We start from the raw sequence: 15,674 nt of genomic DNA on the forward strand, positions 1-15,674 counted from the left end.
GACATTTGGACAGGGGGGTGAATGAGTCGCCTTCAGCTAGGCCAAGCGTATCTCTTCACCAGGATGGGACTAGAGAATCCCCTTTGGGGCAGGCTCCCTGGGCGACACACGGCAACCCATGCTGCCGCTCAGCCTTGTACCTCCCCGGGGCCGTTGTCTTATTAACAATGCTGTGTGTTAGTCAGAGACCACGACGTAAAACGGGACGAGAAACAAAGAGTTAACAGCGCCCCTGCCCACTCAAATCTCTCTCTCACACACACACACAAGTTCCAGCCCTGGATTGTCACTCCTTGTGCCGGTGGCAGGCACCCTGCACCAGTGCCATGCAGCTGCGGGCACTGTCACCCCCTGCAGGCTGCTTTTTCAATCGGGGCCACGGCTTTTTCCAAGTACAGCAAAGACTCCACTGGGTCTGAATTGCATCACAACTCGGGTAGAGCAACTGCACCCTCCACACGAGGCACTGCTCCCTGCCCCGCCAGCCTATCCTCTCAGCTCCAAGCCCCCTGCCCCCGATTCAGATGAGTACAGTACTTAGCAGCAGCGTCCCCCTCACGCCGCAGTATTGCTAGAGCCAGCTGGAAGGGATGGGGCCATTGCTCTCAAACCAGCAGCGACTGGATTAACCGAGGTCCACTTCCCTCCCTCAGCAATGTCTTCCTGGCCCCTCCACTTCCCTTCCTCTGGCGCTAGCTGGTTCCCTCCCAGGGGTGGGGAAGAGACTGGCCTGTGGTGCCCTCACTCCCTCTGCCCTACTCATGGGCCACAGCAGAAACCCCAGGACTTCTGTCTGCAGCTCCAAAATGCCCATGGAGCTCTGGCTTTGCCTCTTGGGCTCCCTCCCTAGGATTCTCTTCTGCCTCCTTGGAAGAGGATCCTGAAGTCAGATGGGGTCCTGAGGGCGCAGGCTGACATGAGCTAGCTTGAAACCGGGAATCCTGCTGTCGCTTACAGGTACAGCTAGAAGGGAGCAAGAAGTGGTACAGACACACACACACAGACACAGACACACACACACAGGCGGCTCCAGACCCCAGCACGCCAAGCGCGTGCTTGGGGCGGCAAGCCGCGGGGGGCACTCTGCCAGTCTCCAGGAGGGTGGCAGGCAGCCAGCTTTCGGCGGCATGCCTGTGGAGGGTCCGCTGGTCCCTTGGCTTCGGTGGATCTCCCGCAGGCGTGCCTGCGGAGGGTCCTCTGGTCCCGCGGTTCCACCGAAGCACACCTGCTGGAGGTCCACTGGAGCCGTGGGACTGGCGACTGGCAGAGCACCCCCGCGGCATGCCGCCGTGCTTGGGGCAGCGAAATGTCTAGAGCCGCCCCTCCACACACACACACACACACACACACACATGCACCACTAGTTTAGGTGAGACAGCGTCTTGTGACCTAGTTAACCCAAAACAGTGGCCACAAAATAGGTCGATGCTCTGGCTGTGCTAACAGGGAGCTCATTTCAGTCACAGGCTCGGAGGGGTTAGGACGTCAAAAGGGCATCGTCGGCCGCATTCAGGAATGTGACAGCCGCTGAACTGTGGCTGGCTGCTTCAGGGACTTGGCATAGGAGAAAGGAATGAAAAGATTTAAAATAGATTTCAAATCTCTCAAAGCCTACTTAGGCCCGAAAAGCCCAGAACATGTCTTTGGGTACAGGGTGGGGAAAACAGCTGGTGATTTTGGGTGCCCAACTTCAGGCTCTGGAGCTGGGCCTGTTTAACATGCAAAGTATCCATCTTGGGGAAAAAACTGGCCCTTTCTAAAGCGTCTCAACCTGGGCACCAAAAAATCTCCAGTCACTTCCAGAGCTATAAGTCAGCGAGTGTTTTCACAAGTGGAATCTAAAGGATGATGAAGTGGGGAGGAGAGAGAATCAGGGGGAGAAAGAAAAGAAAAGAAAAGAAAGCAACAGTCACAGAACATCCTACCAGTGCTACTGAGGTATCAGTGGTTTAGCTGTTCCTACACACCATGGGGAACACCTGCTAACCTGTCTTCATGCAAACCACACACAGACCACGGCATATGAGTGAAACACATTTTAAGCCACCACTCAGGAGGTTCTATGGTACAGGTGGGTCTATACGGCCAACCGTGTGCATTACAGTACAAGATGATTCAGCCATTAGAGTGGTAGTTTAAGACAGGGATTTGCTAGTTGCAAATGGTCCCTGCTGTGCTGGTTTCACTGTACATATGGCCTCTCTCACACACTTACACTTACCATAGTCATTGTCCAAAGGATCATTTAAAAAAATGCCCCTTGCTCGTTCCTCTCATCCCTTCCCACGTCAGCGGAGAGAACGGGATGGGATAGGGAACACCAGAATAATTTAAAATAATGTTAATAAGAATTAAAATTAAAAGATTAGCATAATAAATACAAATGGCAGACACATTAAATAAATAACACAGTGCGACCCTGCGGCCTGTGCCACCTGCCGGGTCGCACTGTTATAGGGAACCAAGGGCCTGGCCCAAGCCTAGATCCTTCTTTGTGATCAGGGAAGCAACGTGGAGGCTGAACTGTTCCCAGCCGCCAGGTTAACACAATGACACAGACACGTGTGCAGAGGGCAGCAGCACAGTCATTTGTAACAGTGGGACGGTGACTGCCCCCGAGCCGGTGAGCTCATTAAATCCATCTGGGCAGCTCGGGAACCTCCGTAGCGATGGCAAATCCGGATTGACAGCGAGCGGGACGGGGTCAGCAGAGGACAGAAATGCCGGAGGGCTTGGGATGCTCCACACAGTTTTGGGGCCTTCTCCCCACCGCATCCCCCCGGCTGCGGTTTTTAAGGCATCGATCAGACACCCGTGCGCCGGTCATGGAGGCATTAACAGTGCGCTGGAGGCTAAACACAGAGAGTTTGGCTAAGGTAGCATTCTGAGGAGTGGTGGGACATTCAGCGGTTTCCTGGAGAAGCACCATATGCGTCAGTCATCCACCCCCGGCGCTCCCGTCTGCCTGGATCGTTCCTCGCGTGGCTGTCCAGTGTGCAGCACATGTTGGCGCGTGGTAAATCCTAAAAGCAGCAATGGTTTCGACTGGGCCTGGCCAGCCCCAAAAGTCAGTTGAGTCGTGGGCAGGTTTGTGGATGGAGCCAAGAGCTCCCCCCACCGTACACGCTGGCAGAGGGGACTCTCGAATGGAAAGTGCCATTCCAACTCTCAGCACGCTGATCTGAAGTGTGCACCAAGAGAGGCAGAGCCCCCGAGGGACCCACGGAATTGCTGTGGGCCGGGGCTGGAGGCAGCAGCTGGGACCCCCCCATTCCGGTCTACAGAGACTGGCTGCTACAGGGGTCAGGCCAGGGTGGCCTTGCGCTCCTCCATCCGCTGCTGCCCCCTGGAGGTAAGGTACGACTGGATTCTTTGTCAAAGGCTCGTCGAGGACACGGAGAGGGTGGGCGAGGAGGGGGGCGGGAAGTTGAGCAGTTCCAGCACCGCCACCCCCACGCTGCTCCGCCGCGTGAACATGCACGAGGCTGCCACCCACTTGTTGGTGCGGGGGTTGTACTTCTCGATGGAGTTGAGGCTGGAGCTGCCGTCGTTCCCGCCCACCGCATACAGCCACCCGTCCATGGCCACCAGGTCATGGGTGCTCCTGTAAGCGACAGCACAGAGGACGGTGTTAATGAGCCAGGCTTTGGACGTCCCTCGGCAGATCCCCGACCATGGTTGTGGGGGCTCGGCCCTCTGGAAGTCAGGCAGAAGTTGGGCACCCGAAAAGGGAAGCACCCAAATCAGTAGAGCCTTTTGGACTATGTGATTTGCCCAGTGTCTCATAGGGAGTCAGTGGGAAAACCAGAAATAGAACCCAGGAGTCCTGGTTCCCAGCCCCTGGTTCTAACCACAGTTTGGTCCATATTTTAGGCTCCTAAATTACATTATTTGAAGGTGATCCCTCTGCTAGCTTCAGGAAGTGCCAAACACCTGTGCTTAGAATGCTGAGATACTCCCCCAGTGACCATGTCAAAGGCCATGTGCTTCCTGTATTAGGGATTGGTTGGCGGTAAATCAAGAATCATGTAGGATTGTTAGGGCAGCAAAGCCTCTGCAGGCTGCCCCTGCTTGCTCATGCCTATGTGGTTCATGCAACAGGCACTGCTGATCGCGCAACGTTGACAGGTGAGCACACAGCATGGAGGTCCCTGACCTAGCAGCAGAGCTGCCCAGCTGTAGTGACAGCTGGCCAGCCTGCTCGGTTGGTCAAGCTAGGCCTGGTCATTGCTGCACCTTGATGACTGCAGAATGCCATGCTCCAGTGGGTGATGGTTCTCTCCAATCCAAGAAATCACCATGGCCGGTGTGACAGACTGGAGCACAGCCTGGGTCGTCCTCAGACCGGTCTCCCCAACTCCCCAGTTTAGAGGGGAGCTGGGGAACGGGGGGTGATCCCTACCTCCGAATGTTCATGGGGGCCACGCTCTCCCAGGTGTTGGTTTTCGGGTTGTAGCGCTCCACGGAGTTAAGGCAGCTGGTGCCGTCGTTGCCGCCGGCCACGTAGAGCATCCCTTCCAGCACGGCCACACCGGCGCTGCTGCGGCGGCTCAGCATGTTGGCGATTGGGGTCCATGTGTTGATCTGGGAGGAAAGGGGAGAAGCGCCCATGAAAGCACATCTGGGTTAGCGAGCGATACCCGGGGGGGATTATCCTCCCATCCCAGCCGTTCAATGGCCGGTCACACTCCAGATCTTGCTGTCTCTGCTCTGCTCCCCCTTTGCAGCTCTTAACCCGACAGCCCTCCAGGAGGAAGGACCCCCGTAGGACCCACCACCCACATTCCAGCAGGGGGCACCACAGAGTCGGCAGCTAAAGCAAGTTCCGATGACCCCGGCGGAAAATCTGACCTTGGTTGCAGCAGGTTAAATTAGTCAGCCGCCAGCCATCCTGCCTGCTGTTATCAGATAAAGGGCAGAGGTGATGGAGGAGGCTTCCAGAGTCCTGTGGAACAGGCTTTTGAGGGAACACAAAAGCCCCCGCAAGATGGCAGGAGGGGAGTTCTCCTGGAAATGGTTTTCTAGGTTGCACCGTTCCACCCCAGTGCAGCTAGATCCAGCAATTACATTTTGATTCACTAAGTAATGCATATGTCTCTCTCTGCCCCCCCGCATAAGAAACTTACAAACATAATCAGCCCAACTCTGTGCTCACTGTTTACGGACACCCTCCTTTCCTAAAGTATCAAACACAAAACTACTTTAAAATCAAGAAAAAAAAATGTTTAAAACCCAGAGAATTCACACCTCTATTTATTTTAAAGAGACCTCTGCCGGCAGGTTTAAGCAACTTCAGCTGTTAACAACAGGACTCTGGTCTCCAGGTCCCTAAAATCTGGCTTAACTATTGGGAGCTGGAGCTGCCCATCAGCTCCAGGACACAGCCCCAAAGTAGCCACGCATGTAGCTGTGTCTATTTCTACGGCTCTGTCGGGGAGTACCAGCAGCAGCCCCACAGTTAGGGGCTCCGTTCAGAACCTTGTTTCTGACCCCCTTTTTCCTGAGCCAAGCCTTTGCAGGGGAGCCTACCACATCTGTGAGCCCACAGCGATCCGCTGGAGCTTGTCAGCTTGCAATAATGGCCACAGTGCCCGTGCTGGGAAAGGGGGAGGGGTCCACAATGAGACCCCTACCCCAGGTGGAAGGGATCTAGAGAATTGAACAGAGAGTTGTTAACCAACCTACAGAATTCCATAGCAGGGCAATAGATAGCATGGATGGTTTAACCCCTCGCCCCCAAGAGGATCTCATGCTGTTAGGTTCTGTAGCATTTTAGAGTCATTTCAGTAGTCCCCCTGTTGTGTTTTCCTCTGTTCACTTTCTAGAGGCTTTGCCACAGGGTCCTTTTCGGAGAAGGGCCGGGAAGGAAAGCGTTAATTGCACTCGCTTGCCTTTACCTGCGGCTCGTACTTCTCCACCGTGGCTAAGTGGGATGAGCTGTCATATCCCCCGACGGCGTAGAGATTGCCATCTGCAAAACACAGTCATGTACAGAGTCTGCCACGGAGCCCTCCACAAGGGCCGTATTATCGGCAGGGATGGATCCCGGCCTTACGTGCCATGGGTCTGGGCAGCCAGGAACGCAAGGGAGTGGCAGAGCAGCCGACAGGCAAACCTACACCAAGCAGCAGGACCCTCCCCCCCAGGGGAGGATTTGCTCACAGAGCAGCTCATGCAGCTTCCCCCCCTCCCCCGCCAAGCCTCCGCTGTATGGGGGCCACATCTGGCGCAGGAAATCATTAAATATTCATCAGGCCATTTCTCTGCTGTGCAGCGAGGGCTCCCTGCCAAGAGAGCAGCCTGGGGAGCTTGCTCGCCTGCAGCTGCCCCCAACCAGCTCGTTAAGCTTTATTTTTAGCTGGCGAGGCAGCGGTGGAAGGAGCAGCAGGTTGCCGGGGGGGCTGATCCATAACGCAGCGCCAGGCAGAGAGCACACCGCAGGGGGAGAAGGAGCGAGCGCGTGCGAAGGAGCCACTGAGTCAGCAGGGAGCAAGCGAAAGAGCAGAGACAAGAGGGGATTAATGTACGTGCAGCCCAGAACCTAGCACAGCGAGGAGCTGCTCCCACAGCTGGTGCCATTGGCAGCACTGACACGCACCAGACTGATTTGTGCACGGGTGATTATCACCGCCCAGCTCACCCTGTATGGCGGTGCTCTCTGTTTATCCACAGAATAACCCTTAACTCTTACACAGATCATCCCTAGCTCTCAAAACGCTTTACAAAGGAGGACAATATGGGATTATCCCCATTTCATAGATGGGGAAAACTGAGGCACGGGGCAATGACATGACTTGCCCAAGGTCACCCAGCAGGCCAGGATAATAATACCATGGTCTCCCAAGCTCAGTCCAATGCTCCATCCTCTAGGCCAGTGCTTCTCAAAATTATTTGATCTTTGTGTCTATCGTCGTTTATCCCCCCTGGCCACACAGGTACATCTACTGATATATGCAATATCGGTGCTTCACTTGAATCAGTTTCAGCATCTCATTCGAGGTTTATTTTTTCTGTTGCACAAACGAGCCAACGAGCCATTGTAACGAGAGAAAAAGCAAAATGGCCATTGTGGTCCGGGCATCCAATGAAGTGTGTAACAAACGGATTAACGTATAGATGACAACTCCTTCGTATAATGCTAGGCAAGCTTCACAGAAATCCAACAAAATGCGCAGCGCCAGCTGAGGACGTGACATATCTGGAGGAATCAGTGTTGCTAGTTATTCCTTGCTGGGGGTAAAATGTGCACAGGAAGTTTATTTTTCCTAAAACTTCTCACGCCCCCCAAAAATATGTTCTGCACCCCCAGTTTGAGCACCTCTGCTCTAGGCCATTGTTTCTCAACCACCAGTCTGTGGACCGGCGCCGGTCCCCGAGATCTCCCTGACAGTTTAGGAAGGCAACAAGCTGGTCCCTGGTATCAAAAAGGTTGAGAAACTGCTTTAGGGCACATGCTGCCTCCCTACTGCCAGCTTCGCACATGGAGTGGTCCACTCAGGAAGCGAGGGGAACCAGCTGTGCCCACACGTCATTCCACACGGGTCACCGGCCAGCTGCCGGACTTCCCAGGCAGGATTGCTCTGGCCTGGAAGTGAAGCAAGGGGCAATGGGGTCCAGAGTGAAAGTCAGAGACTGGGCTGCATCCTCGATTGTGATGGGCTCTCGGGGTGACCCTGGGAAGTCATTTCCCGCCACCCCTCGGTGTCTCTGTTTACTCATCCATCAAATAGCGATTGTGATGCTTGTCTGCTTTTGCAAAGCGCTCAAATCTATGCTAGGTACGTGCAAAATGTTGATACTTATGACCTTGTGGGGAAAGGCCCAGTGTCCCATTACAAGGATCTCTGTGCCCACGGGGAGACATTTCAACGTAAAGGTACATATGATATCAGACCACTATTGTTATGTTATTTTGACCACTAAAAGCCGGCTGTATCCGGACAAGGGTTATTATTAAATTTATTTAGATCAACGATGCACCCACTCTAGAAAAATCAACTTTTTCCTAGGCTGCAGGGAGTGTTTTTGACAAAAACCTTCCAAACACAGCCAGTAACTGGTCTTTGCACCAGATGTTATTTTAAAGAGAACAATGCTACTTGCATTCAGTTGGGCCATCTGGTTTGGGCTATGCCATTTCACAGCCCCCGCTACACCTCCCCAACTCTCGCCATAGGCTGACACGAAGGCACAGCCCATGGACTCCAATGTTTCAAATATCCAGTGTCCCACCTTGAACCCAGAACCCCTAGGTGGATGCAGAGAGATGGCCTGACGCGGAGCAAGATCTGTAGCCCGTTACCATTATTAGAGTAACACCGACCTAGAGGCCCCAACCAAGAAACCTGTGGTAGTCCAATACATGCAGTAAGAGACAGTCCCTGCCCCAGATCATATGGTCTGCTTAGCTTATAAGTTAATTAAATGACTTTCCCTCAGTCACACAGAGGGTCTCTGACAGAGCTGGGAACTGACTCCCTTTCTCCGCAGTCCTGCTGCAGAGCATTAACTCCACCCTCCTTCCTGTGCATGGAGCCGAGCTGCAAACCTGCTCCATTCTGTGCCCGGTAGGCAGTGCTCTTTGGCTCCCAGCACGTGGTCAGTGGGGGTCCCAGCAAAGTGCAGTGGCCTGTCACAGGCAGCAGTCAGAGAGTGGGGCTGCAGCTGATAGGAAGCAACGTGCAGGACTAGGCAGAGGAAGGGGTGAGAGGTGACAGAGCCTGGGAGAGCCAGGCAGATTCCACCACACTAGTGACCTACCTAGTGTTGCCACCCGGACGTATCGCCTCCTGGTGCTCATGGCAGCGATCGAGGTCCAGGTGCCCGTCAGCGGGTCGTACCTCTCGGCGCTGCAGCAGGCAGAGACACAGGAACATTAGCAACACTGGAGTGCCCTTGGGGAAACCCTCTGATGCAGCCCTGAGAGGCGACCGAGGACACCAAGGGGCACCAGAGTGAGGCAAAGAGCTGCCATGGATCAGAAACCGACTCAGGGATGGGAGCCAGAGGGCAGGAACAAGGGGCCGTTTCCCCATCATGTCACAGGGTTAAGACCAGGGTCCACCGAGGGGCAGGGCCAGGACCAGTGGGGTTTGCGTCTCCACCAGGGATGGAGAAGAGGGGATCGTATTTGCAGCGGACACGTGATGTACTTGTCCAGACTGGACGAGGCTGCGTGGAGCTTCAGGAGGACCCAGGGGTGCCAGGTGAATGGGCCGATGGAGTTCATTGGCCAAAGGGCAGGTTGGTCTTTCCTGGAGGGCCAGGGAACTAGGATGGGGTCAGGGTTAGAGACACCCATGCAGGACCCTGTCGGCGGCCCCACAAGCCTTGAGTCCCTTTGGCTGCTGACAAGCCATCAGGCCTCTAGGAGGGCTAGGCTATGCATGGCCTGCCCCTCCGGAGCAGATCTTGGGGACAGCCGGGGTGTCTCAGCAGCCCAGGGGGACATGGACCCAGGAAATCCCCCTACCTGTTCAGACATGAGGCCCCGTCATATCCCCCCGCTGCATAGAGGAGCCCGTGAAGCGCCGCCACCCCCAGACAGCTGCGCCTGGTGCCCATGGACACCTCCGGCTGCCAGGAGTTGGTAACCGGGTCGTACGACTCCACTGTGGCCAGGTCGGAGGTCCCGTCGTAACTGCGGGGGGATGGAAGAGCGTTAGGAGGCTGGGGAAGCCAAGCGGCAGGGCTGGGAGCTGGGACTCCACCCCAGCCTTCGGGCTGAGCACAACTTAGCCTCAGGTCGGTGCCCAGTCCAGACGTGGGCCACGTTCTTCTCACAATCAGGCCCATGTAGAGCGTCAGCTAGTCGCTGCATTTCTGGCAGGTTCGATCCCCACATTCCAAACCCATTCCGCCCGCCTACCCTTCTCACCCCCTGCAGGCATGATGCAGCCCCCAGAGGGGCTCCCAGCCACTTAACCGAGTCTGTGTGAATTCACAGGAAAGGCTGAGAGGGCCGGGGGCCTGGGTCGCACCTGAGCCAGGTAGTTACTGTGCATTGAACATATCCCTGAGGTTGCATGACATTAGCAGGGCAAGCTTCCCTTGCCAGCTGCCTCAGCCCTAACTGAGCAGGGGGAGAAATGTACCCACAGGCGAGAGCAGCCTCCGTCCCCTCCGCTGGGGCCATGAACAAATGGTGTCAGTTCGCAGCCAGGCTGCCACTGCACAGAGACCCAGCGAACTCACTCCACTGAGCAGCAGTGGGGAGTGGAATGGCTTCCAGTCGTTGCTCCTCCGGGCTGGGTTTGAACCTGTGACGTTTCCCATTACCACTTCCAGAGCCCCGACACACAGCTGGGGGCAGAAATGTCCCGTGGGCCCAGCCTTTGTTCTCCGACCCCAATCCAGAGGGGCTCCACCCCAGTGCCAGCATCCCCCTCTCCGCCCAGCTCAGTGATCTGCTCTCCTCCTTACCCGCCCACAGCGTACAGCTTGTTTCCGATGGCAGCCACGCCCACCCTGGCCCTCCGGGTCGACATGGAGGCCACCATGTGCCACCGATCCGTCCGCGTGTCATAGGCTTCGCAGTCTCCATGGATGGCGAATAGGCTACCCCCACCTGCAGGGGGTGGTGTCACAAGCAGAACGAGTGAAGGGCAGGACCCCTGGGGTTTCCAGGGAGTCATTGGGCAGGGGGCAGCCATGGACATACCCCTCGCTGAGCCCCAGCTCTGCCCAGGAACCCAGTGACAGGCCCTACCTGCCGCCCCTTCCCCGAGGGTGGGACAGATGCCCCATGGGAGGGAGGTGATGGGACCCTCCCCCAGGCTGCACAGCAGGCTCCGTATTCAGACCCCCCCCCTGGCCTGTCTGTCCCTTACCCACGGCGAAGAGCACGGTACTAGCCCCCTCGCACCGCCGGGGCCGGGTCCTGCTGTTGCCGAGGACCCCTCTTTGCTCTGGCATGAGGTGGTACTTGAGGGCCTCGATCAGCAGGTCCTTGCACTCCGAGTGGTGCCGGACCAGGAGCTCCGTGTCCACATGGCTCATCAGGAAATCCCGGCTCAGCAGGGGCAACCGGACGCACTTCATGAGCTGCAGGGTGGAGGGAGGGGAGGGACAGTGCTGAGTCGGTGGAACAGAGACAGGTTGGGGCAAAGATTAGCGAGGGCTCCTTTACCAACCCCAAGAGCCTTGGGACCTTGACTGGACTCGATCCCCCTCCTGCCACCTCATCGTCCTCCTAGCGGAAGGGAGGGCAGGCTGCCCCCCAGCATATGCCTGGCAAGTGCATCTTGGGATGCATATACTCCTATCTGCATATCATTTCCCAGCATTTTCTGCAGGCTTGCAGCTAGTTTCTTAGCAGGCCTGGTAGCAAAGCTCCCAGAACAAACGGAAAGGTTGCCAGGGTACACACAGGTGCATTTTTCCCCGGGGTTTATTAATAAGTGCCAATATTCATACTTGCAAAGCCACAGGTATCCACAAGAGGGCAAGCAAGTCTCATGCAGAGCTAGGGATATTCTGGGAGAATCCCTGTAGGAAAAGGTTTTGTCTGTGGTTAATTTGCTCTAGTCACAGGCACAGAGATCAGAGCACTAGATAAAGGAAAATCCAGACTAAGCCGTTTCAGACTTGCCAAGTTTGGCTTTTCAGAGCAATCCTGAAAACGCAGCTCTGGAGAGCAAAGTCTACCGGACAGACCAGTCACCCTCCCAACAGCCCTGCTGCCCCACTGACGCCCGAGCTCTGCCACGGATTCCTCACATGACCGTGGACATGTCGCTGCCCCTCTGTGCCTCAGTCTGTAAAATGGGGTCATAGCACCGGCCCTATCACGGTGTAGGGGACTTTGTGGGGCCATATTTGGAGGTTTTAGAAATCTTCTGATGTGAGATGGGAACTAAAGAAACCCCAAGTATGATCACATTTCTCTACATATGGAGGAAGATAGTCTAATGACAGGGCACAGGACTGGGACTAAGGAGACCTAGGTTCTAATCCAGGCTCTGCTGCAGATTCCCCGTATGACCTCAGGCAGTCACTCAACCTACCTAGCTTCAGCTCCCCCGCTGTGAGATGGGGATAACACGTCCCAATCTCACAAGGCTGTCGGAAGGATACAATGTGAGTGTGAGGTGCTAGGGAAGCTAGGACATAGACATTCATGGGACTCGAGCCCCTGCCTTCTAGCTCAGCATGAGCCTCTATTTGCAATAGGGTACAATGCGTGCATTGGAAAGAGCCAGGTGCTATAACCTTGTGAACCCAAGCTCCTGTCAGACCAGACCTGGGCCAGTCCCTAATGGCAGCAAGGGCTTCCAGATCACACCATGCTGGGAAACAAACTCATCTCAGTCAAACGCCACCGGGGGGACAGAGCAGAATTTGGCCTTGAGGTGCCTGGATTTGAGACTTTTCTTTGGCTCCCCCCAACCCTGTCTGATCTCACAGCCTGCAGGCTGGAGTTCCCAAGGAGGGCAGGGGTGGGGGTCTCCAGCAGGCTTCAGACCAGGTCAAATCCACATCCATCCAGCTCTTACACTCAGAGCTGGTGAAAGCCCCCTCCCCAGCGATGATCTGCATTCCCAGCCAGCTCACCTACCCTTGGGACGTGCTGCCTCCTGCTATCCACATCGTGTTTGACCCAGCTCAGCACGGCCCGGTACACCTCTTCCTCGGATGGCACGTTGAGGCTGTCACTAGAGATGAGGTCTAGCACCTGCAGAGGCGAAAGGGAAGGCCAGCTCAGCTGTCACCCATCATGGGGAGGGAGTATGGCAGGGAACATGGACACACACACACACAGCCCTGAACCAGCAGAGCTGCACACTTGGAGCCTTACCACACCTCCACAGCCTGTGGGTAGCGCAAGGCTGGTGTGTGCATACTGGAACGGAGAGGTAGCAAGAGCAGAGAGTCAGGACTCCTGGGTTCTGTTCTTGGGTCTGCCTCTGACCTGCTGGGCGAGGCTGGCCAAGCCTGTGCCTCAGTTTCCACGTCTGTAAAGAGGGCAGAACGAGGCCAACCCGCCTCCCAACTGAACCCTAGCACTGACTGGCTAGGGCTTGCATGCGTGCCGATAGCAGGAGGGGCAATGGAAGCCCAGAGTGTCAGTGTAGGCACCGTGGCAAGGGGCAGGGCCTGATTCCCTGCTCCCCTACACTCGTGCAGCTCACACCAGTCACCCCTGAATTACGCTGTGCAAGAGGAGAACGAGCCCCCCGAGCTCTAACTGGTCCCTTCCCCTGGTGGATCTGCTGCGGCAGAGCCAGGATGTGCAGATGGCAGGGAACAATTGGCAAGTGCAGAACCAGGCTTTGGAAGGCAAGCTCTCTGCTGGGCTGCTTGCCTTGCTGCTGGCCGAGGAGGGCTTGGAGCGAGAACTTCTTCACCTTAGCCTCCAATGATAGAACAAGAAACAATGGGCTTAAACTGCAGCAAGGGAGATTTAGGTTGGACATTAGGAAAAAGTTCCTAACTGTCAGGGTAGTTAAACACTGGAATAGATTGCCTAGGGAAGTTGTGGAATCTCCATCTCTGGAGATATTTAAGAGTAGGTTAGATAAATGTCTATCAGGGATGGTCTAGACAGTATTTGGTCCTGCCATGAGGGCAGGGGACTGGACTCGATGACCTCTCGAGGTCCCTTCCAGTCCTAGAGTCTATGAGTCTATGAGTCTATGAGATGAGAGCTCCAGGAGGAAGCCCAGGCCATGCTGGGTGGTAAATAACCCAAGAAAGCAAAGCCGGAGACTGCACGGGCTGCTCAGCATTCCCTGGAGGGGCGTTTCTGAGCCTTTGTGACAGCAGGCTCTGCCTGGCGGAGGCTCCGAGAGCGCGTGCTCGGAGAAGGTGGGGGGAAGACACCTGTGAGGCTCTCTGGAGCAGTTGCTAGGAGACCAGTGAGGCAGGAAGAAGGGGAGGGATGGCCCCTGTTCGGGGGGCAGCCAGTGCAGGCTTTTTCCATCTCCAAGCCTCTCCGTTTCCTCCCCACCTGGCGGGAGACCCTGCTCCTCCTGGCTGCCCTGACCAGGTCTCACAGAGGAGATGCTGCTTTATCAGCCAACCCACCCCTCTTGGGCTCTTAGCCAGGCCAGCTTCCCTCACCCGCTGGACCCAGGGCCCAGCGGAACCTGTTCCCTGCAAACCATCCCCTCCGCCCACTCTCCCCACCCGGGCCATGCTCCCGCTCCCACCAGCCCCTCAGTGATGCACTGCAGGTGCCCTTTGCTGGCGCATCCCCGGGCCGGGCACTCCAGACAGCAGGGGCTGCAGATCTGCAATGGAATCAGGGGCAGAGGGCCAGGAGACCCAGTAGGTTCCCTTCAGTTCCTCCTCTGGGGGGAGCAGGGCTGGCCCCTACCGTGCAACATGTAGCCCTTTCTCCAGACTACATGGTGGAGGGGTAGGAGTTGGCTGCACGTAGGTGGCAGGAGATGGGGACAGGGATGTTTCCACACCTAGAGGTACCATCTCCCTGGGGTGTTCAGAGAGCACGATGGGGTCGTTGCTCATGGCATGGCTCCACTCCCCCACCATACGCAGAGGAAGATGGTGAGTGATCCTACAGGAGGTTCCCGGGGCCGGGCCAGGCCAGCAGCGATGAGACGTGGAAAGCATCTGAGTCACTGCAGACCTGTTCTGTGGCGTCCCCACTGGGACCCGCTTGGGCCCTTTTCTGCCTGCATCAGCCCTCCCCCAGCTCCAGGAACGGGTAGTGCCTGGTACAGATCCCTGCCCCGAAGTGGGGAGAGGGCAGAGAGAAACACAGAATGGCTCGGTCCCCCACCTCAGCCCCACAGTGACTGTCCTGGTGAGCAGGGTCCCACCAGATGCTTTGCTCACCCACAGAGCTCAGCTACCCCAGGGACTTTAAGGGGTTAAATCTGCATTGGGATCACTCCCCCACCCCACGCCACCCCCCCGGCCCCGGGAGGAGTTTGCCTTCCTGAAAGCTTTCACTGTAAAGCCGATATTAGGTGCTGCCAGACTAGTGGGCAAAGAGCAGGACTCGGGGCGGGCTAGAAACAGCCACACTACAAGGAACTAGGCCAAGCAGAATCTCCTTGTACCAGGGCCAGAAACGCCCCAGCAGCCTCCTGAGCTGCCCATCGGCTTGAATCTGAAGCTGCACCCCAGGGCCAGATGTTCCTCTCCCTCCTGTGCGCTTCACCCCCCCCCCCGTGTCCCCAGCTGTGGGAGGAGAGTGCTGAGGTGGCCAGCCCCCTCCCCGGGGGCAGCGACAGCCGGTTCTGATGAGCCTCAGCGAGCTCAGACAAGCCCGCCAGCCTTGCCCTTCAGTGTCACGGGAGGGAACCAGCAGCCCCAGCTGCTCCCAGCCACACAGCCTCCCTGCTGTGGGAGGGATATGAGTGTGCGCACACACGCTTGTGATCCACACGCTGAGCGAGAGGCAAAGGGGTGGCTAAGCAGCTGCTGGGAGGAACAGGGGCATGGTCTATCCTCCCTCCTTCCACTCTCACAAAGTCTGCTGCGCCGGCCCCATGCCAGGAGCCACAGGATCCATTAGCCAAACTGTAAATTAAACATTGTGGCTACCTGCCCTGAAAAGCAGCCCCTGCCTGCAGCAGCAACGGTTCGTAGGCAAGTTCCCCAGTGGCCACGCTGCTTTCTTCTCGGCCTGTATTTCCACAGAGTGGGCAGGCACTGGCTGCTCTGGAGATGCCTGCCGGGTAGACGGCAGCACCCGCCTTAACCCT

At 56.5% G+C, this 15,674-nt stretch overlaps 1 protein-coding gene across 5 annotated transcripts in view; it reads right to left on the reverse strand.

Annotated features, from left to right (window-relative positions):
- Positions 1–447: 447 nt before the first annotated feature.
- Positions 448–15,674, reverse strand: part of KLHL17 (kelch like family member 17) — a 36,836-nt gene continuing 21,609 nt past the window's right edge. For all 5 annotated transcript variants that reach the window (XM_050931427.1, XM_050931423.1, XM_050931425.1 and 2 more), the window contains 8 exons: positions 12,557–12,673; positions 10,830–11,043; positions 10,423–10,567; positions 9,473–9,640; positions 8,761–8,849; positions 5,898–5,971; positions 4,403–4,584; positions 448–3,604 (listed from right to left, as the gene is read on the reverse strand). In XM_050931427.1, coding sequence (XP_050787384.1) covers positions 3,376–3,604; positions 4,403–4,584; positions 5,898–5,971; positions 8,761–8,849; positions 9,473–9,640; positions 10,423–10,567; positions 10,830–11,043; positions 12,557–12,673 — 1,218 coding nt within the window. In that variant the 3' untranslated portion in view covers positions 448–3,375. The remainder of the gene's footprint in view (positions 3,605–4,402; positions 4,585–5,897; positions 5,972–8,760; positions 8,850–9,472; positions 9,641–10,422; positions 10,568–10,829; positions 11,044–12,556; positions 12,674–15,674) is intronic.

The sequence above is a fragment of the Gopherus flavomarginatus genome, chromosome 21 (genome assembly GCF_025201925.1).
Source record: "Gopherus flavomarginatus isolate rGopFla2 chromosome 21, rGopFla2.mat.asm, whole genome shotgun sequence".
Taxonomy (NCBI): domain Eukaryota; kingdom Metazoa; phylum Chordata; order Testudines; family Testudinidae; genus Gopherus; species Gopherus flavomarginatus.